The sequence below is a fragment of the Leptinotarsa decemlineata genome, unplaced genomic scaffold (genome assembly GCF_025532065.1).
Source record: "Leptinotarsa decemlineata unplaced genomic scaffold, Ldec_3_MD MMD2_tig00000505_RagTag_RagTag, whole genome shotgun sequence".
NCBI lineage: Eukaryota > Metazoa > Arthropoda > Insecta > Coleoptera > Chrysomelidae > Leptinotarsa > Leptinotarsa decemlineata.
In genome coordinates, this window is record NW_027412549.1 from 13,029,045 (window position 1) to 13,056,334 (window position 27,290).

Below are 27,290 nucleotides of genomic sequence, written 5' to 3' on the forward strand. Positions count from 1 at the left end.
ACAAAGAGGATCCTCATATATGTGTGTCAAGATTAAAATTGGTTAAAAACATGTAATATTCAGTCAGAATTTTGCAATAATGTGAGACGGAATATTACATGTTTTCAACCAATTTTAATCTTGACATACATATATGAGGATCCTCTTTGTTACTTATGTGTTAACGTCATTTTAACCTCACTTTCGTAAGTATGAACACGTTGTCCATACCCGTTTATTTATCCAATAATTATTGTAGAGTTCTGGATGAAGAGACAATAAACGCCTCGAACCTACGAATGTGCAACTTCATTATAGTTTCATCGACTTTCTGTTTATACGGTTTCCAATTTTTCCCTGCCGACCCCTATTTGTACCAAGTCTGTATAGACCGTTTTTGAAAAAATGATATTCGTATAAAGTCTGATTTCATCAAACACAATGCGGAAGGGTGAATTTATCATTTTTTGTATGCCTTCTGAATAAAAGTAATTAAGAAGGTATTATTGCAAATATACTGCTTCATACGACTGATTTGAAGCATTATACTTATAACTAGTTCCAGAAGTTAAACATAAAAAATAAAAATATATGAGAAAAATGATTTTTTATAAATATAAGATGAAAGAGAATTAAAATGCAAAAAGAAATGAGAAAAAGACGAACAAAATGTTTTGATTTAACTAGAACTGATATGAGCAATTTTGTTCATCATGTTCATTTTGTGAATATTTGAGGGTTACACGAAAATAACTTGCAGTGGAAAATAAGAAATTTAGAAAGCCAAACCAATATGTCAAGTAACTGTCTGAAAGTACACATTTTGATTAATACGAAATTTTCATGAAAATTAGCTCAAATTCAAATGGTCAAATAGATGAACATACCTTCTTGTATAACTGACAAGATAACGAAAGATATTTCGAAGCGACTCATTAGGTAAAGGTAAAATCATGTTTTTCAAATTGAATGCAAAACAAATCACTCACCTGTTTACATGATTTTTGATGTTGCCGAAACAAATGGTCGAATATGGCACCATATTCTTCATGTATCCTTTGCATTTCGTTGATGTGTTCTGCTACTTTTTCCATTCCTTTCAAGGCCTCTGTAATGAAAGAATAAGTTGATCAGAAATTGAATAATGAAAGGAAGGGAGGAATCATTCAATTTCAAAAAAATAATTCCATACAAAGATTAGTAGGTCATGCAAAGAAGTAACTTTTAGATACAAACTGGAAGAAAAAGCCTTCTTGAAACAGCTACTTTATGAAAAACATTGAATTACATGAAAGAAAAATACTTTTCGAAAAAGTGAACCACCACCTATTGGTGTGACACCCAAGTTAACTTGCCAAGTTTTTATGTCAGTGTTGGTGGTTTTATCAATCAACTGACAACTGCCGTAGCAGAAATTTGGAAAGCTACCCTGTATTGCCATCGGAAAACGAATCCACATGTTTCTAGAAATGACATGAAATCAAGAAAGGTTAATGCAGTCAAGCTGCTGGAAAATAATTTCATGAAATCGAAAGATGAATGAATAAGTACTATTCTGATCATTCCCATATTGATTTCAATTCAAGAGCCACCAATAGACAGCTGTTTCAGCCTATTAGGCATCGTCAATACCGGGCAGGAGCAGTTATTTTCATCAAGTACTTTTCTTGGTTATTCACATTTTGCCTGTAATCGAGGACCGCCTACCCGGTACTGATAATGCCCAATAGGCTGAAACAGCTGTCTACCGGTGGCTCTTAAATTGAAAGGAATGATCAGAATAGTACTTATCTATTCATCTTTTGATTTTCATGGAATTATTTTTCAGCAGCTTCACTGCCTTAACCTTTTTCGATTTCATGTCATTTCTAGAAACATGTGGATTCGTTTTCCGATGGTAATCCAGGGTAGCTTCCCAAATTTCTGCTACGGCAGTTGTCAGTTGACCACCAACACACCAACAACCACCATCACTGACATAAAAACTTGGCAAGTTAACTTGGAAGGTAGGGTTGCGAGAGGTCTGGAGAGTATGGTGGGTGAGGCAGAACTTTGACGACGGGCGTAGTCTTGAGGCAGGATCGGACCTCTTCTGTTGACCAGTGTCGGCTGCTGTTGACGAAATTTTCGATACATTTCGTCAATTTCCTCATATGTCTCTGCTGTGATGTTTTGGCCCGGTTGCAGAAAGTTATAGTGAATCACACCAACCGCTAACCACCGTAAAATGACTTTGGTCTTTTTTGGTGAGTTTTCGCCTGGGTGGCTCATTGCCATCTGTCCTGAACTTATCCTGTTGTCAAGGATCCACTTTCCATCACACGAGACGATCCGATAAAAAAAAATCGTTTTGGTTGCGCAAAGAAGAACAGACCTCGAAAGGTGACAGTTTCTATCGATCTTTCAAATTGGAAACCACCCCACTTTTCTAGATTTTTGACCTTCCCAATACGTTTTAAACCCTTAAAAACCGCATGGGAGCTTACTCCCGGTTCTTCAGCCATCCCACGCACCTTTTGTGTTGGGTCAGTTTCCACCTGGATCCTCAAATCCTCGTCCTGGATTACTCTAGGTCGACCCCTTCGGGGTTCATATTCGAGGCTGAAATCTCCGAAATGAAGTTAAATAAACAAAGTTCCAACAGTGCGGTAAAGACCAGTGTCGGCTGGTTGACCAGTGCCGGCTGCTGTTGACGCAATTTTCGATAAATTTCGTCAATTTCCTCATGATATGACTCTGCTGTGATGTTTTGGCCCGTTGCAGAAAGTTATAGTGAATCACACCAACCGCTAACAACCGTAAAGTGACTATGGTCTTTTTTGGTGAGTTTTCGCCTGGGTGGCTCATTGCCATCTGTCCTGAACTTATCCTGTTGTCAAGGATCCACTTTCCATCACACGAGACGATCCGATTAAAAAAAATCGTTTTGGTTGCGCAAAGAAGAACAGACCTCGAAAGGTGACAGTTTCTGTCGATCTTTCAAATTGGAAACCACCCCACTTTTCTAGATTTTTGACCTTCCCAATACGTTTTAAACCCTTAAAAACCGTATGGGAGCTTACTCCCGGTTCTTCAGCCATCCCACGCACCTTTTGTGTTGGGTCAGTTTCCACCTGATTCCTCAAATCCTCGTCCTGGATTACTCTAGGTCGACCCCTTCGGGGCTCATATTCGAGGCTGAAATCTCCGAAATGAAGTTAAATAAACAAACTAATTTGTCGACATGTTTCGGCAGCACTCCGGTTCAATTTCAATTCCTAGAAAAAAAATTAGCCGAGAATCTCCTAACTACATCATATAGTTATGAGCTCAAAAGAGGCATGAAATTTAAATTTGGGAAAAAATGAACAGCTTCATTGTATAGAGTACAAAAGCCTCAAATCAAAACAAAACTTTTGAGAAAACCCAATATCTATAGCAATTTTTGGTTCTATGAGAATTCACAATTTTTTTGTCTGATTTGACTATATAATTCATATTTTGAATATTTATGTATTACATTAACAATTTTTTGTTAATGATCAGTGACTAAAAAATAACAAAACTGTTATAACTCACCTACTAAATGTTGATGTTCGTCACTGCTAGAATCAGTCAAATTTCTCAGCTGCTGCAACAACAACGGGTACTTCAATATCCTTTGAATGGGTTTGATGAGATAAGATTCTAGGGTAGAAGAATGTTGTTGTTTGGGATTTCTCGCCGCCAAGAACTCTTGAAGCGCCTGGTTGCCTTCGTCTTTGAAATTTAAATAATTATCCATTAAATCTTTTTGTGCGATGGAAAAATTAGATTGGCATACTCACTTGGATGCAGGACTTTTTGAGCTTTGCTGTGACTTGCGCAAAACGAACTGTATAGTTTGAAGTGATTTACATAATATAAAAATGCGCTTCCGATGGAGAATAAGACGTTCTGAAAATTCAATGAAATGAAAATTAACCTTGTCAGGGGTTATGGAATGATAGCAACGGAAAGAATGATTGGAGGCTGAACAATTATAATAAAGTAAAATTGATTGAAATATGTTAAAAAACAGATCGCGAGTGAGGTGGCTGGAAAAATCTTGGCCAGACTATGACTAATTGAAATTTTCAGTGTATAGAGCTTATAAAATAAACAAACAATATATAAACGTTGGTTTATACAGGGCTATTCAAATTCGTTTCTGTACATGGGGATCTCGTAAACGATAAGAGATAGAGTGTCGGTTAAATTATGGCAAAGTTGTGTATTTTAGAGACCTATGTGAAGATATCTAATATAGCTATTTTGGTTATGGAGATATACAGGAAAAACAAAAAAATCCCAAATTATTTTTTTGACTGCATCTTCTTTATTGGCAGAAATATTGAGAATCTGTCCACATATTGATATTGGCACTTGATGTGGGCTCTCAGAATATATACATGAATCTTTTATACAGGGTGTCATCTGACTTGGGCCACCCTCATCTTTGAATTTTTGTTGAAGTTTTTGGATCGTAGACGTTGACTTCATACTGAGAAATTGAATTCAATTTTATATTCCTGGATTTTTCGGTAATATTCGATTATAATTTTGTCACGGCCCTGGAAATTGGTTGACTGAGTTGAATAAAAACACAATAGCAACTTTCACGTCTCCCTATGTAGGCCGTAGAGTTTTTCGAGAGTTTTTTTTTCATTTTTAGGTACCTATTCATATTTTTTCTATTGCTCTGTTCGTTTTCTACAATAAACTTCGAATAAGAAAAGAAAGTGCCAATAGCAAAATGAGGACAGATTTTCAGTATACCTGCGAATATAGAAGATATAGGCAAAAAAATAATTTGGGATTTTTTGGTTTTTCCTGTATATAGGTTGTTCACGTTAAGAAGAGAATGACGTCACAAGATGACAAGTTACGGCGTTGCCAACATGTACACTATTTCGAACTTTCGAATTTTTTTATACTGATGATATGTTTTATTGCTATTATCCTTACTTACTTTTAGTATTTGTTGGAATTATTTCGACAGTGCTTCAGGCATATTGAATATACGCAGGTCTTATAAAAAAAATGATTAGTTCTGAAAAGAAAAGAAAGAGTGACAGTTTACGAGTTTTTTTCAATTCGGCAACGTCTGAAATTTGAGCAACTTACAAAATGAAATGTTTCTAGTTTCATTGCTGTTGAACGCATTTCAGTGGGAATTTTAACGTTGTTATGTTGGATGTACAAAATTACCAAAAATGACGTCATTCTCTTCTTAACGTGAACAACCTATATCTCCAGAACCAAAAGAGCTATATTCGATTTCTTTACATCATTGAATAGGTCTCTAAAATACGCAACTTTGCCACAATTCAACCGACACTGTATCTCTCATCGTTTACGAGATCACCATGTACAGAAACGAATTTGAATAGCCCTGTATATTTCTTCCTGGAGTAACTATTTTGGCATTGGCAGGTATAAACATATATCGATACTGGTAATTCAAACCCATCCATCGAATACATGAATCGTATATGAAAATAAGCGCCGTTTCAATTCGGAAAATGTGACTGGGATAACAGTTGGCGAATTGTGAAAGCGAAAGTTTTGGTAGTAAGGATTTGTTACAAAAGAGATTGTGCATGTTTTTTGTTAGTGTACTACTAAATAAGCGACAGCTTATTTTATTACATAAAACACTTTCTAGCCATTTTCATCACGATATATAATGATACGTAGTAGCAAGTTGTCTCAATTCCAACATTTAAGGAGGACTATTCCATAATAATACCCAGTATTTCCTAGTCTATCGCTATTATTCCCAATTACACGAACAACTAGCATGCACTCTCTTTCATTGGAGGGACGCACTGCGCGAAGCTGCAATTCTGCGTCCTCTTCTATCATATGAGATAATTTGTTCTGACATCTTTACTCCCATCAAAATTTTGCTGATTATGGCTCGCTAACCGTCATTTAGGTCAAATTTTTGACAAACCTATAAAATCGTTTTCGCCATGACATAGCGCATTTTGATTCAAGATATGTTTAACAAACAGATGAGTATAAATCAGTAGTATCGACTTACCTGTTTATACCAGCCAATCTTATAATTTCGCCTGAAAAAATAGCTAATCCAACTTTTATATTATATGGGCACACCATATTTTTATTGATATAGTATTGTTCGTGAAACAATGAAAGTTCTGGAAATACGAGTTTGACGTTGATGTTCACGTTAATAATGATAATCATGGATCCCAAACAAGTGGACGATCTACACAACATTTTCATCATTTCATTTTAAAAATGGAATCGAATAAATTTTCTTGAAAATGAAATTTATGAAAATTTTAGTTTGAACCAATCCTAAATAGATGGAGTTCAATGAAATTTTAACAAAAAAATTAATTCGACCTACGATTTTTGTTGAATTTCAACTTCAAACTAGAAATTTTGTGTTTTTTCACATTCGTGTTGTTGTTCGTTGCAGATGCAGATTTTTACCTCAAATAGAGGCACTTGAAGAACTTGTAAGAATCGTTTCATTGAACAAACAGATTTATAATAATACAACAATCATCTAGTATCGATGCGCATAAGTTCGTTTATAACACCTCTCAAATGTACAAAATTGAAACAATTCCAACCTTGGATCATTCTTCACAAAATTTAGCTTATGAAAACTTACCCTGAACTGGCTACTATATTCAAATTTATGGAAATCCGGTTCTAATTCCAAAGCTTCCTCCAGATTCTGTAGAAACTGTCTTTGGAATGTCACAATTTCTTGTATGTTACCGAAGAGAGCGTTGATCTCGGCATTCGAAAGGAACGTTTCTCTCTTGAGAGGCTCTAAATAGTTTTCCAACAAGTTGTTCAGATTCTGTAAACAATGCTCATGCTATAATACATCAGCTGTTTATGAGCAGTGCAGTTGGTCCTTTCATGCTACTAATATTATAAATATGAACGTTTGTATGCTGAAGTGATAAGATGTTTGTTACTAATTCATGCAAAATCGCCGAAAATAATTTGGATGAAATTTGTTCGCAAATAGACTATAATCTGAATTAACATATATAATCTTTTTATTCTTGATGAAAATATCATGATGTTAAGCTGGGATTAACACGTAAGATACTTCCCATCCCGGTGAACATATTGTTACTGTGGCTGTTTGTCACTCAATCATATAAAAACCAGTGGAATGATTTGAATCACATTTGGTACACAATTAATTTATAACCTTTCCAAACCCATCCTATAATTATTTTAAATATGAAAGCTAACCAGGATAGTTTTTATTCCGGTTGATCATCAATTTTGTGAATGCATCCAATCAATCAAAAACAGAGATAAATAAAGATGCGATATCTACGCTGATCACCTTGCAGACTTCTACCCAACTTTTTACTACTTCATTTCGGTCCATAAGTCGAGACATTTATCCCAACGAGTTGGTCGTTTGGAGACGTGACTCCCGGTTCTAGGTGCACGAGACGTGAGAGCTCTCGTCTCCCGAGACGTGGAGGCTCCCACTCATCGTCAGAAAGCTTCATTGGATTCGCTGCATTATGGCGCTAAGAATCTTTCTCTCTCGGGAGCGAGAGACGTGAAACTGCCCATTTGAAAGAGGGTTTTAAGGTTTGAATATTTGAATCACTGTTACTCAGTCATGCAAAAACAATTGAATTGGATTTGAAAGAAATTTGGTACAAAGATAGTTTGTAACCAACGCGTATTTTAAATGTGAAAGTTTGTATGTTTGAATGTACTGATGTTCATTGTTTGAAAACGGCTGAATGCATTTTGAAGAAATCTGGCAGATATAGTTCACAACCTGGATTAATACCTAGGATACTATCAACCCAGTAAATGATATGGCTCAACGACTGTTATCGTTATATGAGTAATAAAAAACAGAAACTGGAATGAACTGAAAAAGTTTCAGAAATTGTTGGGGAATTTTCACTTCCTCCGCTCCCCGTAATCAATCAGAAGTTTAACAAATTTTAACTTCAAGAAACTTCAGTTTTTGATAAATGATCACATCAGAATACTGATACAGTAGATACAGAAAAATCATCAAGTTAGCGTTGACATTCATCACTATCGAACTTTGATAAGTTTGACTGACAATAGGTTTTGAAAACTTTCTTCAATTGAATAGGCATCAGTCAAAGATAATTTATTACAGTTTTGCCGAGAACATCGTTCCTTACAGAAGTAATGAATCAAGTTCACCGAAATTCCGCAAAAGCAACAGATTGAATATTATTACCTATACCTTCGTACGGAAAAGCGGAAAGTCCACATATTTTGACTTCAATCTCGAAATTATGACTTTTAACTCGATATTTTGACTTTATTTTCGAAATTTCGACTTCAATCTCAAATTTTAAAGTTAAAAGTCGAAATTTCGCGACTAAAGTAAAAATTTTGATATTAAACGCCATCTATGAGATCAAAAGAGAACTCAATCCTCCAACATCTAAGATGAACGAGGGTCCCTAAGGCGAAAAGAAACACAACGCATTCATGATTCAACACCAGACAGCGCTCGCCATAGGTCAGTGGTGCTAGACTGAACCACTACTGAGTCCACTACTGAGTCCAGCAATGCACTTGTGGTCCAGCCTAGTATCACTAATAAGACCTATGGTGGGTCTAAACAGTACTGTCTGTAAGGAGGGATGTCATCTTCTTCCCTCGAAATTACAAGTTTAAACTCGAAGTGGTAGTTTCAAAGTTGAAATTTCGAGATTCAAGTTGATATTTCGAGTTTGAAGCTGCGAGTTATATTGTTGTAATTTCCAAGAGAAAATTAATGAAAATATGTGTTCCTTCTGCCCTTCCATACTTTTGCGTGGTTGATCAAGAGCCTAAGAGTATGTTGAAACTGCTATGTAAAATAGCACAAATGCTTTTCACCAGTTTGAGATTTTACATCATTTATCAAGACGGCCCTGTTCCCTATACCTTTGAATAAATTACAACTTTTTTTGTATCTTCATGTGTGTGTTTTGTGTCTTCATGTGTCTTACGAATATTTATCAGAATATCCTAGCAAATATTCACGATTACTACAATGGATTGACAAAAGGTTTGGAAATTAGATATAGGCCGCATAATCAGGTTAATATAACACATTCCAGGTAGACTTTCACTCAAGAAGTTCGTGAAATATAGTGAACGATTAACACCAGTTTCATTACATCAGAGTCAAAGATGTTTCCAGATGCAAGCTTCAAGTTAAAGAAACTGATTTTAAGCGATATTTATCTGGCATTGCTTAACGATAACTAATTTTATTGACACAAACGACAAATGGAGCAAATCCAGATTACGAAATCCATGCAGAAAATATTGTCGAAATGAATAGAAAATGACAAAGTTTGCGTATTATGGTCGAAGGATTAATAAACAATAAAATGTTTTCATAAAGCTTGAGAGTATCGGTCGCCTTGATCCTAGACATTATGAATTGCAACTATTCATTTATAAATGTAGACAGAAACGAGGATTTCAATTTCAAGAAACTGTGGCACGAATTCATGCAAAAAAAGTTTGGGTACCGGTTAAATAAACTCCGTTGAAACCCAAAATTGTTTTAGAAAATTTTTTGGGAAAGAAAAGTTTTGGCTGTCTACTTCTCCATCTTGATACAAACATGTGGGAATCTTCCAAAGAATGGAAGGAAGCGATCAATTTCAAAAATTAACTCTATACAAAGATATGTAGATTATGCAAAAAACTAACTTTCAGACACAATCTGGACGGAAAACCTTTCTCGAAACAGCTATTTTCATATAAACATTGCATTACACAAAGAAAATACTTTTAAAACAAATACTTCCATATGAATACTGAAGAAGTACAGAGAAATCCTTGAAACGCTCTCAGAGCTGTGTCTGTGCGAAAGTAGCGATTCACATTGGATTTGAATCGCTGAAGATCAAATCTATTGGGAAAAACGTTCTCAGGAAGTTTTTTCCACATGAACACAGTTCTCCAGAGGAAAGAGTTCTTGAACAGTAAAGTTTAAGGTGTACTGAGTTGAATCTTAAAACAATGAGCAGCTACAGTCCGTCTTTTATTTCTGATATGTACCGTTCTTGGTGGAATCAAATGTGCCAAGTCACTTGAACACTTTCTGTGTAAGTATCTATAGAAGACAGACAAATCTCCAACCTTTTTTTTTTCTTTCCAGGCTATCAAGGTTGCATGTGATGTTCGCTTCTCCGATCAGGAGGATGTCTCTTTTTTGGATTGAATTCAGCAACTTCTGGATATGTTTGGGGACAGAGCTCCATACATGAGAACAATACTCCAAAGAAGGTCTGATATGAGCTTTATAAAGCATTAAAAGTTGTTAAGGTGTCTAGAGTTTTCTGGTACGGAACAGTATTCCAAGCTTCTGAGATGCAGCCATTCCAGCGACATGATTATGCCAAGACATATTGGTGTCCATTTCAACCCCCAATAAACCTATGGAAGCAAAAAGCGGAATTGTCTGTTCTGACATTCCAAATCACTTCCAGATCCTCATTAATATATGCAACCTTCTGCTACCGGTGAAGATGTGCCTCCGTAGCCGATGTCCTGAAATTCAAATAGAATGACGAGACAAGTGCGCTGTCGTCAGCAAAGCAATATATTGGATTCTGTTTTTTTAATGAGTCATTGATATACAATAAATAAAAAGAGGGTTGGAGACGATATGGATCCCCGGGAACACCAGCGTTGATGGTGAAAGTATTCAAGAGATATCAATCGACGACCACTTGCAGGGAACATTCTTTCAGGAAGCTGAAGAGCCATACAAAGAAATGATCCGACAAGTCATAGCATCGAAGTTTGGCCAGCAAACCCTCATGCCACACACGGTCAAAGGCCTTAGAAATATCAAGCGCAACAGCTCTTAATTCTCCATGTTTCTCGATTGCATTACTCCAAATATGGGTGATATGATAGAAGGTCGCCTGTTGATCTTTGTTTCCGAAAGCCATATTGATGATCGCTCAAGATGTTGAAGCCTTTCAAATATTTGAGGATATGGTGGTTTACAGTTTTCTCCATGGTTTTTGATATCACTGATAGCAAAACGACTGGTCTATAATCATTTGGAAGATTTTTCCTGCCCTTTTTGGGAATAGGCTGAACGCGAGCAATCTTCCAACAAGAAGAAAAAACTCCTTTCTCGTAAGACAGGTTGAATAGTCTGCAAAATAATGGTGCGAGCACTTCTTCAGGGCCAGAAGCCTTGTTGACATTGAGCTGTTTCGAAATTCGCCTGACTAGACACTGTCGTGAAGTTATTTCCTGCATTGTGGATTCTAGTGTGGGAATGATGGGTTATGCATTTCCCAGAAAATCGATTTGCTTTTTCTATTGCTGATGTTGCAGTTGAACCATCCGCTTGTGTTAGTGGTAGAATTGTGGATTTTGTAAAGTTCTGATTAACAGCTTCAGCTACCGACCAGAAGGATCAAGACAAGAAGGTGCAAGCACTTTATCCTCAATTCTCTGATTGTGAAGTTTTTTATTTCATTTATCCTAAGTTTGCAGCTAATGCGAGCATTAAGAAGAAGTTCGGTTTTCAGAACTGGAATTTTTGCGCCACTGCAGGTAGGTGAGATTTTTGGAGGCGACAGCTAGCTTGTAATTTTAATTGAAACAAGGTTTGCCGTTACAAGTTCGTTTTACTGAAAAAGGAATATATGCATCCATTGTATGCATTCATGGATGATAGAATAACTTCCGTGACTTCAGAAGCATAAGTTGATGGATCATTAGAGCTGAAACAAACATCTAGCCAGTTGAAATTTTGGAAATGGTCTTGAACAACCTTCCATTTAGCAGATCTGTAATGCCAAACTTTGCGCGGTTTAGATTGTTTCCCAACGTTCATCGGTAATTCAGTCAACACTGAAATGAGTTAGTAGTCAGAAGATCCCAATGGAGACCTTACGGTGACTATGTTAATTTCTTGATTGTTTGTTCAGATCCAAGCAGGATATTTATGGTAAAACTAGTACAAAATCACATCAAAGCAGACAATATTCAATCAATTAATTAGGTCCCAGAACAAATCAATTTGGAAAGAATAAAGCATATCAGAGATGATAAAAACTATAAGCTGGTATTGAAGGACGATAAGATTGAATAATCTTGTTGTACAGATGAACATATTGTCAATGATTGAATGAGTTCACGATGAAGAAATTATATGCTTTTTCCCAATAATACATGAGATCTGTTTTGACGCAAGAACAGAATCATGATTTTTAGTGAATTTTACAAACGAAATTCCTAAAAAAAAATGATTTTATCATTTGCAGTGGACAACGAACTTTGAAAATTACAAAATTAATATCGCTCCAAAATTAGTGATCATAGAGGTTGAAAGCACAATAATGAGAATTTATTTCGGTAAAATATTCTTATTTAGACTTGATATTGCTGAAAATTTGAACAAAAACGAAAGGGGCTATATCAAACCATATTTGAAAGATTAGACTTTTCTCGTATCTCTGAATATTAGAATGGATGAAAAAATTTCAGTAAATGACGATGTTCAAGTGTTAGAATTCATAATTGGCTTAAGGATGGATTTAGAAATAAATGTCAGGAATATTCTTATATTCAAATTGTGCCATTGCTAAGAAAGATACCTCTCTGTGAAATATATATTTATTTTTCGAACTGAATTTTTTGGAAACAGACTTTTCATTCAGTTTCTTTTCTTACACAATTGGTAATTATTTAATGACTCGCAAGTGTTTACATGATTCAAATATATTTGTCGTAGATACACAAACAAAACTTTTCATAGAAGAATACACGCTTGAATCATAAGACACTAAAAGATGAGAATTTTATTGTTGAACTCTTTTACTTCCGGTACTTCTTCATAATTTATTACTCTGGTTCAGAAGTTTAAAGCATCATTTCGTATTTCTTGAAAGTTTGAAGTAAACAGATTATATCGCTTCGAGGACATACTTAAATTAAAAATGATCTTGGGATTCGTGCCAATCCGTAAAAAAGGGAAGGTTTTAGTAAATAGAAATCAAACAACACCTTTCGTTGACAACGAAAATGAGTATTTCCACACTAATGAAGTGATAATAAATCAAAAGAATAAGAATTTGGTTATTTAAATAAACATAGACCCGTTTTCGAAAACGTCAATTATGATGAAGTGGGTAACATCAAATTCTTATACTTTCTAGGCAAAATTAGTTTCATTAGGAAAGTATCACATGAATGATTATGAACGAAGAAATCAATTTGAAAATTTTCCTTTACGAAGACACTATCTAAGGGATCTACGAAAAACTCAGTCCATGAATATTAAGGATAAACGACTCTTCCCAAAGAGGTTCGTTACGAAGACAAGCTTCAACATCAACTGCCTGATGAAATTCATCCTCTGTCTCTCAGTGCAGCTTTCTCTGCAAAGCAACTAGATGAAACCAGATTTCCAAAACAGAGTATTCGTGATCCAGTACCACAAAGGACAAGCCTGAGTAGTAAACGGTGATATCATTTTCACGAAGCGCATTCATGGTTCAGACTAGCACCACTACCCAGACTTGTCTTTTATGGACAGTTGGGTTCAACATTGCATTCGTGGTTCAGCCTAGTATTAATGGTAAGACTTGTGGTGGGTCGAAAGGGCATTGTTTGATGCTGAATCCCGAATTGTTCCTGGGCTCGGGTTTCATTTTGGTTTTAATTTCAATATGAGAGATGGAACCCGCAAATGGAGTAAGGGTAATATGAGATTCTGCAAAAAATTTTGGTACAATATCACGGTATCATTTGATTTGCACACAGATATAATTTGGTTATTATAGGTAGAAAGAATAATTTTTGCTTCATTTGCTGCGAAACTATAACAATTCAAGTGATTATCCATTACCTACATTGCCACTGTAACTTTTTAATACATTATTTCAAAATCCCTTTGTTTGGCAAACAGGCGAAATCATACGACAACTACGAATACGACAACTACTATTTGAAGCATCTAGTTTCAAAACCAGAGAAGTCACAATATTTTGGATGTTGATAGAAATATGAAAAATATTTTTCTTCATAGCCGGTCGGCTTCAATTTTAAAGCCGAAAGAGAAGATTTGTGCATTAGATTTAGATAGGTATTTCCTGGAAACGGGGTGGTTTTAGAAAGGTTGTCAATAGAAATAGTAGCGTAGATCGTGGCAGTGTTCGATATCAATTTTATAAAGTGTTTTTTTTGAGCTCAAGTGTTTATTGTGCGATTGTGCCATTCAGGTGAGCAAAAGCTAACAAGCAGAATTTATAAGCGCTGTCTGTTATTGCGGGAGCAAAACTTTTTCATCATTCATCTCAGCGCATAACACTGTTGCGACTGCCGTTAGTCACTACACATCTACACATCTTATAGAATAGGTCACTTGCTGCACATGCTGCACAATATACTATTGACCTATAAATGATTTTTAATGAACGATCAATTTCCATGGCGTATCATCATCTAATCCGTGTTAGGAATCGCATGTCAAAAACTAGGACCTCGTTAATCCCCGCACAATTGCTTTTTGGCAGCCGTACAATTTAAATAATTTATAGAATATTTCAATTCTTTGTTTTCATTGATAAACAACTATTTTATCAATACGATGAAACTGACTCATCTGATTTTGAAACTTGACATTTATTTCCTTCGATCATTGTGTTTTGAGTGCGATGAGTCACCTTCAAAACGTATACGGTGTGGTAGATCTTCTTTAGACAGGATCCGTTTTCAGCGAGCTGAGCAAAATATTTCTATAACCCGAATATTTCTTAAAAATCACCAACAACTCGCTTAGTAAAAATCGGTTTTGAGTGAGGAGTTTGAAACTATATGAAATTACAGATTTCGAAAAGGGGACTCACTTTTACATAAGCCCTTTCGGTATCCACGAGTTCTAAAATAACCTTCCGCAGCTTTTCTGAATCCGACAACTGTCTGGAAGGTGTTAAGGCAGCTTGAGATGTGTTACTGACGACACTACCAGTCGGGCTGATGGCTTTCCTTGTTTCTATTGGAGATCGGCAGAAGCCAGTTACCTGTTCGGCCGTTTTGAGCAAATTCTCTATTTCGAATGAGTTGGTTCTGGAACTGACTCTGATACCCGAGTCGGTCATTGATGATGGTGGATTTTCGGAGTCTGTGGAATATCGATCTTTACCTGGAGAAAAAAATTAAGAATGTGAACTTCTGAATATTTTTTAGAGATTTCAATAACTTTATATTCAGAAAATTACCAAGAATTTCATTTGTAACTGCCACAAGGGGTACTGGAATAAACAAGACTATACGGTGTTATTACAGTTTTATTCTAGATTAAACTTAAAATCGTGAAGTGTAAAAGGATAAATCTTCACACTTGATGATAAGATGGCATGGGAGTCAAGTATAAATAAGTTCAATAATACTATATACTGCAATATCACTGTGTGAGATTCTCATTTCGGAATTGTTGAAATTTCTTTGTTGAAGAAAAGAGTTAAACAAACTTTTTGTATTAGTTCAACGACAGTATTTTACAGTTTCGTCTTCATCATCTACAATATTTTAAAAAAAAATTTCACATGATGAAAACATAAACACTAAAAATCATAGTTAACCAAAAAGACATGGTGATTTGAAAGTCTTCGAACACAACGCGAAGTGGGAAGCGGTTACTAGTCGAAGGCTTTGTTGATCAGTGACTACTCTCCCCATCGCGAGATAAGTGATTATTGGGTTCGAGAGAGTGGGGAGTGGTATGGAGAGGTCATTGGCCGACGTCATTGATCAGTGAATACTCTTCACATCGCGAGATACGTAATTATTGGAGTAAGTTTCTACAGTTCTCTCTCCAAAATTTTTACCGCAGTGCGACAAATTAAAAAAAATCTGAGATTTCCGAGTTGAGACGGTATCATTTCACCATACACTCCAATTTTTGAAACTGCCAACCATTTCTCACAGAGTACTCTGGGAAGACTCTGCGGAGTTCCAAGATAAAATCAAGATAATCGACATTTGTTCCAATTTGGAACAAATGTTGAATATCATGATTATATCTTAAAACTTCCAAATAATATCTGTTCCACACAGAGTTGATAATACAACGATAAATATCTTTACATTTGGGAGGCCTTTTAGGCAGATCATAATGAATCCCCCAAATTTTTGGATTTCAGGATTTCAGCCTAGACACCCCGACAAACGTAAAGATCAGATATTTTGATGAACCGAAAAAAACCTTATGTACCGGATTACTCTTGTGTAGCTACATGAATAAAATAGATTATGGAGCTTTGATGTGAAACATTTGGCGATAGAGTTGTGGTCTCCTCGTTCAAAGTCGAAAACCAAGCTATATTAATTATCTGCAAGATCAGCTGTCTCAGAAAGAAATGCTGAAATATTTGCTTTTTGTCATTGCAAACTACACAGAGAGAAAGTTCAGGGCTTCTGACGAGCTTGTAGGCCCCATTTGGTATCATTCTGTTACGTAGACATTCCAAAAACAAATGGGTGATTTTTCGATTCCGGTCTCCGAAAATGCCAGAGTTACACCCCCGAGTTTTCCTGCGTGGTAGTATTAGTGATAATAGTGAGATTCAGAAAAGAAGGTGACTGGTGAACGTTTTCGACAAAACACCAGGGTTTCTTTGCATCTTTCTTTCACAGTAATTTGCTGAGAGCTCAAAAATTCTGTGGGTTCAAAATTTTGCAAATGGCATCTGCAACTCTTGAATGAACTCTAACAGAAATTGAAATAATTCTGATGTTTGTATCCAGGAGATACCTACGTTTAAGGAAAATAAATATTTTCTAATGAAATAACGGAACAATCACCAACGTTCCTACACAGTAGGATCTGGTAAATCCCTACTGGAAAATGACTATTTTCCCGGCTGATAGCACGATAGGACTTAATCCAACATATATTCATGAGAGTTTTCTCACTGAAGATAGTCTTGCAGATGCTTTTCGTTCATCCAGCAGCAAGACCACGCTGACTTCAACGTGTCATGTGTGAAACCTTCGTCTGAGAGAAATATATGTCAACTAGTAATAGCTTGGCCACGTGAACAAAAACCGGAAATAAACATCCTATGTAGCATCACTCTGATAGAAATGAAAAAAGGCTGATGACTATGCCAACACTTTGTATACATATTAGGAAAATGAATTACGAAACGTTCATCTTTCCCAACATTCTTACACAGTAGAATCTGGAAAATGAATGACGAAAAACAATTACTTTCTCGGCTAAGTTCACGATGAATATTGGATTGAATCCGGCAGATATGTATGAAAAATACCTCACATAGAATAGTTTCGCACAATGTTGCAACTTTACTGATTGGTTCGGCCATTACTTGATGAAGATCCATAGTAATTCCACCAACTACACCGGAAAAGATTTGATGTTCACAAACTTCAGGAATCACACGTTAAAAGGTAAGACCTCCTTAGCTCGCACAAGTTTCGACTTTTGAGAGTTGTTGTTCGTAGAGGGCGACAGCTGGTTGACGAAAAAACATATTTTAACAGATTCTTCATTTTCGAAAATATCACAAGTGTCGCTATCCAGTACTTTTTTCGTAGCTAATAGTAAACTGAAAATTAATTCTTCACTGTGGGTCTACTTATACTGATCGTTATAGACCAGGATGTTGAAAACCACGTCTGAACAATGAAAAATCTGAAAATCTTGCACTCTGGGGCAACAGATCACATTGTGAATCGACTCCATGTTTTTACAGTTTGATCTTCCTCTTGAAGATGATCACTTGGTGATCGAAACACGTGTCGAGGTGTTTAAATAACGGTTTGGTGTTGGGAAAAAAACTTCAGTAATATTCATTACTACACCAAAGGTTCCAAACAGTGCATCACAAAAACCTAGTATTGAAAAGCCATTATTCATACATATGTTTGTGGCCCTATAATAACACCTAAAATACTTATGATGCACTGTTTGGAACCTTTGGTGTAGTAATGAGTATTACTGGAGTTTTTTTCTCCCCAACACCAAATCGTTATTTTTAACACCTCGACACGTGAAGATGATCACTTGGAGATCGAAACACGTGTCGATGTGTTGAAAATAACGATTTGGTGTTGGGGAAAAAAACTCCAGTAATATCCACCTACAATAGATAATGAAAATTATTTCGTAGTTTTCATTGATAGTTATACACACTATACAGTTACATATCTGATTATTTTCAAATCAGATTTGTTGCACACATTTAAAGATTATGTGGCTAAAAGTGAATCGCATTTCAGTTCGAAAGTAGTCAATCTTCATTGTGATAACGGTGAAGAATATCTATCGAATGATTTCAGAGAATTTTGCGTTCAAAAGGGAATCACAAACCACGTTACAGTTCTACATACACCACAGCAAAATGGCGTTGCAGAGCGAATGAATCGTTCTACAGGGAAAGCTTGAACAATAATTACTGCTACCGATATGAACAAATCATTCTGGGGAGAAGCTGTACAAACAGCAACCTATTTAATAAACATGTATCCCACTAAAGCACTGCAAATTGATACACCATACGAATTGTGGCATAACAAAAAATCGAAAATACATCATTTGAAAGTGTTTGGTTTTACTGCCTATGTCCATAACAGAACGAGAAAACATAAATTTGATGAAAAATCATTCAAAGCTATACTAGTTGGATATGAACCAAATGATTATAAATTGTAGAACATGCAGTTTGAAACATTTTTCGTCGCACGTGATGTTATAGTGGACGAATTAAGTTTCAGTACCTCTAGGAAAAAGAAAAGGTTGGACGATGAAATTTCTTCCAGAACTAATAAACCCGATACCATAACTGAGAATGATCTGAAATTCACTGAAGTAAAAAAACAAATTATTTGTGATGTTAGGAGAGGTAAGAGAATTAAGAATCTTCCGTATCATTCTTATAATGAAATGCTTGATGACAATATTTATAATATCATGTTGTCAGCAAAGTCTTTTGATTCCAACTTACCTAAAACTTACAGTGAAATAAGAGAAAAGGAAGATAGAAATCAGTAGAAGGAAGCCATAAAAATCGAACTTGATTCACTTTCATATAATGAAACGTGGACATTAGTGCCTAAACCTATAAACAAAAACATTATAGATTCCAAATGATTACTATTAAAAATGATGAATATGGTTACCCAACAAAATTTAAAGCACGACTAGTAGCCAGATGAAACCTCGAGCAATATCTGATGAATATATTTCGCATGGTAGACTTATCAAACATAAAATATTTTTAGGAATAAGAGTTGAGAGAAACGATAACAAAATTAGTTTAGATCAAAAATCTCACCTGAATTCAATTTTGATTAAATATAACATGAATGATTGTAAAAAGGTGAATTCACCTCTGGAAACTAAATTGAACTACGATCTTTTGAATATTGATGAAAATTATGATGCACCATGTATCATATTATTTTAAATGCGATTACGTCAGTCTGATTGTTGGCTATGTAGATTCTGATTGGGGCAACAACGAAACTGATAGAAAAAGTACGACAGAATACTTGTTCAAGGCATTTGATAATTGTACTATATCGTGTAATACTAGAAAACAAGTTACAGTTGTCTCTGCAACCACTGAAGCTGAATATAAGACTCTTTTTGAAGCAGTAAGTGAAGCTATCTGGTTAAAATCACTTCTAAGTAGTATTGATCTTTTTTTTTAAATCAATTGTTATATTTGAGGATAGTAAAGGTTGCATACGCTTGGCCAATAACCCGACTGATTATAAAAGATCAAAGCATATTGATATCAAATACCACTTCTCGAGAGAACAGATTGAGCAAAACACAATCATACTAAAATATATTCCGACAGGTGAAAAACAAGCTGATGCCTTCACCAAACCTTTACCAGGACCAAAGTTTGCAGAAATGAGAATGGCCATTGGTTTACATTAGGACTCAAGAAAGATTTCAATTTAATATTTCTTTGACAGGGAGTATTGGGTTTATCCATTAAATAGGAATGCCCTGTATTCTAGCTTATCATTTTATCCTAATATAACTATATAATGGAAACGTTGCGAATATGAATCATATCAGTACTCGAATGACTAGATATTATGATATATATTAGTCAATGGATTCTGAGCATTCACAAAGATAGCGTGTATAATCGAATATAAGTCAGTCTACCTAAACTGGTCGTTTTCAATTTGATGCCCTATCCTAACATCTTTCTTATTCACATAGCTCATATGATGATCCTGGATACGTTACCTGAATGTTCTGCCGGTTTGACCAATATATACCTTAAGACAAGTTCCACAATTTGATTGATATACTCCTGATTTCTCGAAATTGAAAGCTGATATGGTAAACATGTTATATTTTTCAAAATGAAGTTTGGAAGAACAAATCGTTTCCGGTGTAGTTTGTGAATTATACATTCGAATTGAAAAGGGAGAGTATTGGTACACGTTGGGGCATTGTTCATGAGACGAAGCTGTATCTAGTTAACAAATCTTTTTTTGAGATGAAGCTTTCATACTTGCAGTCGAGCCACATTTGAAATTAGTCGAATCCCAGGCATGCCGATGTTTGGCTGACGTTTGCATGTTTACATTTCGAAATGTTGATTTTCTCATTGAAAAAAAACTGATTTCTACAAACTACTATAATTACTCACTCCAACCTGGGGCAGGTACGATGAGTCCTGAGATCATTTCTTCGCTGATGACGGGTGGCTCAGACGGTGGCGGTGGACAAACAAGGCTGTCGATGATGTCGTCCGTCGCTCTCAGTATACCAGCGAGGTCCGGAGGTTCCACTCTTGAAGATCGCATCATCATACACAGTGCAAGTTCTTCCTGAAGGACGCTTTCCAGATACATCATGTCAAGATCTGACACGATGGCACCGTTGATGACCATGATTTCGTCACTTTTGATGATACCTGTAATGAGTTAAGAACTATAAAGTGAAGTTTTTCATTGGAAAAAATATATTATTGAATGATTTACTCAGTGAATCGAATGAACTATATAAAAAATTCTAAAATTTGTTCGGAAAAGTTTATCATGTATGAAAGCGTTTTCAACTTTGATGTAAGTATTGAAAAATATTTCTGACGATCATTTGGGAAGGAAAGCGAAAGATTTTCAAATCAATAGAAGATACAAAATGTTCATTGGTAACAATAAGACTTCAAAATTGAAGTCCTTCGCCTTGTCTGATAAACTATCTGAAACTACCGGACGGATTTAGATATGGTTTCAACCAACGGATGAAGTGATTCAAAAGGAAGGTTTATATGTATAATATATTTGATTATATTGTGAACTGGAAAACATAATATGACGATGTTATTATTCGTGACGAGTCGAGACGGTGGTATTATATAGTAAAGCAAATCACTACATACTGTCCTTGTTTTATGAGTCTACAAAAATTTTCAAGATAACATATGCTTATCTTATATCGAAGAAAGAAAGTGGGTGCTTTTTTTCCGAGTTATCGAGTGCTTTTGATATAATTGACCACATCATACTCATTACTAAACTATATGCGCACTAGGTTTGAAAGAAAATTCCTTGTCTGTTCTTGAATCTTGTTCGAGTTCCAGGAAGTTGAGGGTGAAATTCGATGATTGTCAATCACGGTAATCATATTATGTGATCCCTCGAAGGCTTTTGATTGTGTCTCTCATGATATCTTCATAGAAAAGTTTTTTCATTATGGAGTACGCGGAATACCCCTAAACCTCATGGAATCTTCCGTAGAAAACCGTTTTTAAGCAGTTAAAATCTGTCACATACGTTGTTCCTCTAGGATAGGTGTAAGGACTTTTATTATTTATTATACATGCCAATGATCTTGATTTATATTCGGAAAACTACAATTCTGTTATTTTTTATGATGATACTAATTTTATATATTCAGAAGAAAATATGACGGACCTGATGAAGAGTCATGAGAGGTAAGGGAAAGATCTGGCCATTAGTTTGCAATGAACAAACCTAAATTGAATAGTGATAAAACACAAATGTTAATTTTCTCACAGATCTGAGAATGAGACTGACAAAACCGAGTATTGTGAAATTCAAGAAACACTTGAAGGAATTTTTTCTGAGTCACTGCTTCCACTCGGTCAATGATTACATTCAAAATGTATCAAATCGGGAATATGCTCACTCCGACACGTACCCATATCATTAGTTTTTTTACATATTTCAAATTTGTTTTATTTTTCAATTTCAATTATTTTGAATATCTAATCATATCTCTGTGTATTTTATATTTGTATGTACAATCAACATCTTTTATATGACTTGCTACAAATATTCTTTTGAAATGTAACGTAGTTGAATGGATCTTATTTTATTTTATCAACCTTATAAGATGGAGTGGAGTGTCCCTCAAGCTTCCATTTCGGGATCAATAATCAATCTTTTTTTTCATTAACGATTTACCAGATCATTTGAATACGAATAATGTTACATTGTATGCAGATGATACAACTCTTGCAGAGGGTGCCAATTCCTTGATGTCATTTCAATATGAACTGAATCTGTGGTGTTCTGGGTTTTACAAATTGGTGTTATAGAAACATTCTGATAATGAATCAGAATGAAATGGCTTCAATGCAGTTTTATCCAAGGTATAATAGACAAATTAATGATTTTTTTTGTTGCAGTAGGCTTCAATGACGTCGAAAGATCTGATAGTACCAAATTTCTTGGCACATGTATTGTCAGCAATATGGTCTGGGGTTCAAGTGTTAACCAAGTCAGTGAAAAGATTTATTGTGTATAATGTGATTAGACAATTGAAGTCTCTTTTGAGTGTTCCTAAACTTCCGAATGTGTACTATACTCTTATTCATTACCATATTTCATGCAATATAGTCATAAGGGGATGTTCTATTAGGATCAGAAAAATTTTTGTGCCTCAAAAAAGTAATACGTCTTATTTCCAATTTTGATTTCAGTGATTTTTTAATAAACCTAAGTTTATTAAAAAAAGGTTATGATTGTACCATCTTTGGATATTCATAAGTGCCTTACCGTATTTGTGAAAACTGTGTCATCTCATAACCATAATTTTTTTCATTAGTAGTTCACTAGACATGTAAATTTGGTTAGGACTCAGAAACACTCTACCACTCTCTTTGATAATTGCCTGTCTCACATGGTGACAAAATTGTACGATCATTCGACTGACACTTTGAAATTAGCAATTGCTGAATACAGTTTTGATAAGAAACAAGAAGATTATCTTACTGAAAAATGCTTTCATAGTGTAGATGAGTATTTCACCATATGAAAGTCAGTGTCTAGGTAGTAAGAAGTTTATGTATGTGTGTGTATATTGTTTTTACTATTTAACTTTTATACTATCACTATTGTGATATTTCATTATTCAATTCATTTACTTTTTATCAAGATCATATTCGTTTGAATTGAAAGGGGTATATTTTTGGGAAAGATTTTTCGGGAAAGATTTTTTGGGAAATGAAGATTTTGACTTTCTACTTCTCCATCTTTCTGCTATATTTCAGTAGAGTTTATTTGAGTTCATTTCGGAATCAATTGCTTTCTTCATTTCCAGAGTTTCACATTTTTTGTATGAAGATGGAGACATAGAAACCCAAAACTTCACTTTCTCAATGATATTTGTATTATTTAATGAAATTATGATGCACTCTATATGTGATTTAAGTGATTATTTAAATTTCACAAACTACACCTAAACGATTTGATCTCCACAAACTTTATTGAAATGATTAATTCAAGTGATTAATCACTTGAAAAGGCTAATTTTTAGCGAAACATGTGATATATTTTTACAATAAAGTTTGTGGAGATCAAATCGTTTAGGTGTAGTTTGTGAAATTACTATGGATCTTCATCAAGTAACGACCGAATCAATCAGATGATTTAATAAATATTATTACTAGTATTATATTATTTTATTAAATAATTTTGAAAGAACCTTACTATACCCATTCAATGTTGAAAGTCATGGTAATTGGGAAGCTATTCAGACGGATACGATGTTAATCCCTATCAGGATATGTTATGTTATGAAACATTGCGGGATGCTCTCAAATATTCTAGAATATTCTGTATGTTCTAGAAATTTTTAGAGAATCCAACATTCGTATCTTCGAGAGCATGCTCTCCAGGTGAAAATGGAAAGCTTATTTTAGAAAAAAGATAGAGGGCTACCACAAAATATAACCCCTTTGTTCATTCCACAATGATCTGGGATATTCTCCAATATTCCAGACTACTCCTGAACATTCCAGACTGTTCCAGGATATTCTGAAATGCTGTGGAATTCATTCGAATATTCCAGACTGTTATGAACATTTCTACAAAGCGAAAAATCTAGCCCTCATATATTCAAAAGCACTCTCTACAGATAATTTCTTCGATATGGGATGTTCCGGAATGTTCTCATTTCAGATTATTCCTGTAAATTCTATCACATTTCAGAATGTTTCGGTATCTTCTAATAGTCTCGAACACACTCGAAAATTCTGGACTGTTCTAGAACTCACTGGAGGACTGAGTTTCTGGCCCTCATATCTTATGAGTTCAACTTGTTATTACATATTCGAATCGATGGAATCTCTATAAACTCTGGAGTCATCGTTTTTCGATGGCAGAGTAATATTTGCTACATTCATAATATTGAAATCTCTTCGATTTACTTACTTACAGTTCACTTACCTTCTAGGTAAGTGAACTGCTTGATTGTTTTGGTTTGTTTCCGGATTTTGCTGTGGTCTTCTCTGGTTACAATCTCCAGACGTTTCAACTGCAACTGCCGTTACATCTTCAGTGGCATGGTCGAAGAACTTCTCTTGTAACCAAAGAAGATCACGGCAGAACCCGAAAACCAACCAAAACATTGACGGCAGCCGTGAAAGCCCACATTCCTGTGCTTGATAATATTTTATAAGATTATGACTAACATAAGGGGCCCGCCTTTCTACGTGACCATTGATGGCCTACTTCTTCACTGATGGCCTGTTTCTTCGCATACATCATTTATTTTTTTATCACAAATTGGGGCATTAACAGCTTCTGAGCAGCCTGCGAAAAATCACCATATTTCTGTGTGATTCAATATTTGAACAAAAAAACTAATCATTTGTGATTTTTTCCATTCGCAACTACTCTACGTGGTTGAAAGTACACTTTTGCACATACAGTGCGGTCTATATGTATGGAGTAAATTTATTTTTAGCGTTATTATGTACATCTCATCCAAATGAGAGAGATCGGACTATTTACTACCAACAAGACGGGGCTCCACCGCATTTTGCACGTACAGTTAGGAATTATTTGAACGAGGTTTTCCTAATAGGTGGATTGGAAGACGTGAAACGATCGAATGGCCGTCTAGACCCCCCGATTTGACTCCTCTCGATTACTTCTTATGGGATTATTTGAAATCTAAAGTATATTTTAATAGACCAAATAATACTGCTGATTTAAAAGTTAGGATTACGGAAGAAATTAACAAAATAACCCCCGAGGTCATACAAAATGTTGTACGAGAATTCCAAAATCGCCTCGGTTATTGTCAAGAAGTTAATGGTGGTCATTTTGAACATTAAATTTAATTGTAGAGTACATTGAAAAATACATTCTAAATATTATGTGGCTTTATTATCTTCATTCTACGTAAAGTTTTGTGATACCTAGAGACATTATCAAAATTTTACATCCTAAAAATCAATTTGCTCAGTTATGATTGCACCAAACTTAAAAAAACTTTATATTGCTGAACAGAGGACTAAAATCCATTTCCAACAAGGTGCCACACGACCCCCTTTGCTATTTAAAATTTTCGCGGGGGTGCTTATAATTCAGAAGAAGTGCTGGAGGGGGATAATATTTTCATACTGTAAATTGTCAATTTGAGAATAAAAATCGACCTGTTTCAGGTTTTTTTCACATAGAACATAATAACGCTAAAAATAAATTTATTCCATACATATGGACCGCACTGTATACATACACCTACACAACAACCTACACATAATAATGAATACCATTCTTCTATTCAACATACATTATATTGAAAATATATAATAATAGGATATGTTCGATAATGAAAAATAATTCACATCCTCATCTTCTTATTATATGCGAATAAAAGAGTCAAAGCTTAGTTATATTCAGGTTAGTGGTTTTCCAAAGTTCGCTCAGTTTTATGAAACATTTGATCATTTCCAACTTTCGAAACCGACAACTCGTTTGTCGCAAAACCTCAAACGCATTTCTCATTAAATGAATACTGAAGTTTCAAACAATTAGATCAAAGAACTCATGAAAAAGTTTGTAACGATGTCACCTGCCTTACTGGTTACCTTGACAATAAAGTTCATCTCATTTGAATGATTTGCTTTTGATGAATGGACCGGATATAAAATTTCTTTTTTCATGGAAAGAACCAGTGTATAGAAAAATCAGACAGATCTTCACATTAACGAAAATGGTTCGGTCAACGTGATTTGTTATTGTTGTTGTTGTTGTTGAGAATTGCACATGTAAATAAGTAGTAAATATCTGAGTTCTTGAGGTGGCATTATTGAAGATCAATGACTGATGTCTCACATGAAAAAATATGATTCTATGTATGATTTATATGAACTAATATCCTCTTGAAATGATTCATGAAAGATGTCTCAATTTGAGTTTGCTTTTTCTATGGGATTTCATTGGGAATTTTAGAGATTAAGTAGGTGGTTGAGGCTTTTTGCCGGGGAGAATTTTAATATCACTATATTTCAGGTTTGAAGGCCGTCGATTTTTGGAATTTTTTCCTGATGATTCGCTGGCGCGAGAGACTAGCTTTTTGAGAGGTTTATGCATCCCACATCAAGGGTGGGAATATAAGAAAAAATGCATATGCTGCGTTTATTGACCACTTAGCGATACACGATATAGGGCACTATTCTCTTCACTTGCGAACACTTTCTGAAATTCAATCATCGCAGTGCCAAAATTTCCATATTCGGTGACTTCTACAATATCGAATGGCTCAAATTTTTCAATATCAACGACGAACAAGGCCGCGAAGCTGGGGCTTTTGCAATAAGCAGCGTACTCACTCAGATTATGAATGAGCCAACCAGGATTATTGACCGTGATGAATAATACGCTAGTCTTCTGGATATATACCCAACAACCAATCCAGAAATTTACACATTCACTACATTGAGATCTTCTGAGCACAAACTCATTTAAGTGTTGAGTGAATGTTGGGGAACAATCTAAGCCGAGCAAAGTTTGACATT

The 27,290-nt window shown here is 35.1% G+C and overlaps 1 protein-coding gene across 1 annotated transcript in view; it reads right to left on the reverse strand.

The window, feature by feature from the left end:
* sif (guanine nucleotide exchange factor still life) overlaps positions 1-27,290 on the reverse strand; it is a 653,408-nt gene that overhangs the window by 24,514 nt on the left and 601,604 nt on the right. Inside the window, 6 exon segments of the mRNA XM_074173996.1 lie at positions 969-1,087; positions 3,538-3,717; positions 3,786-3,894; positions 6,629-6,823; positions 14,868-15,163; positions 20,670-20,930. Of these exon segments, the coding sequence (XP_074030097.1) occupies positions 969-1,087; positions 3,538-3,717; positions 3,786-3,894; positions 6,629-6,823; positions 14,868-15,163; positions 20,670-20,930 (1,160 nt within the window).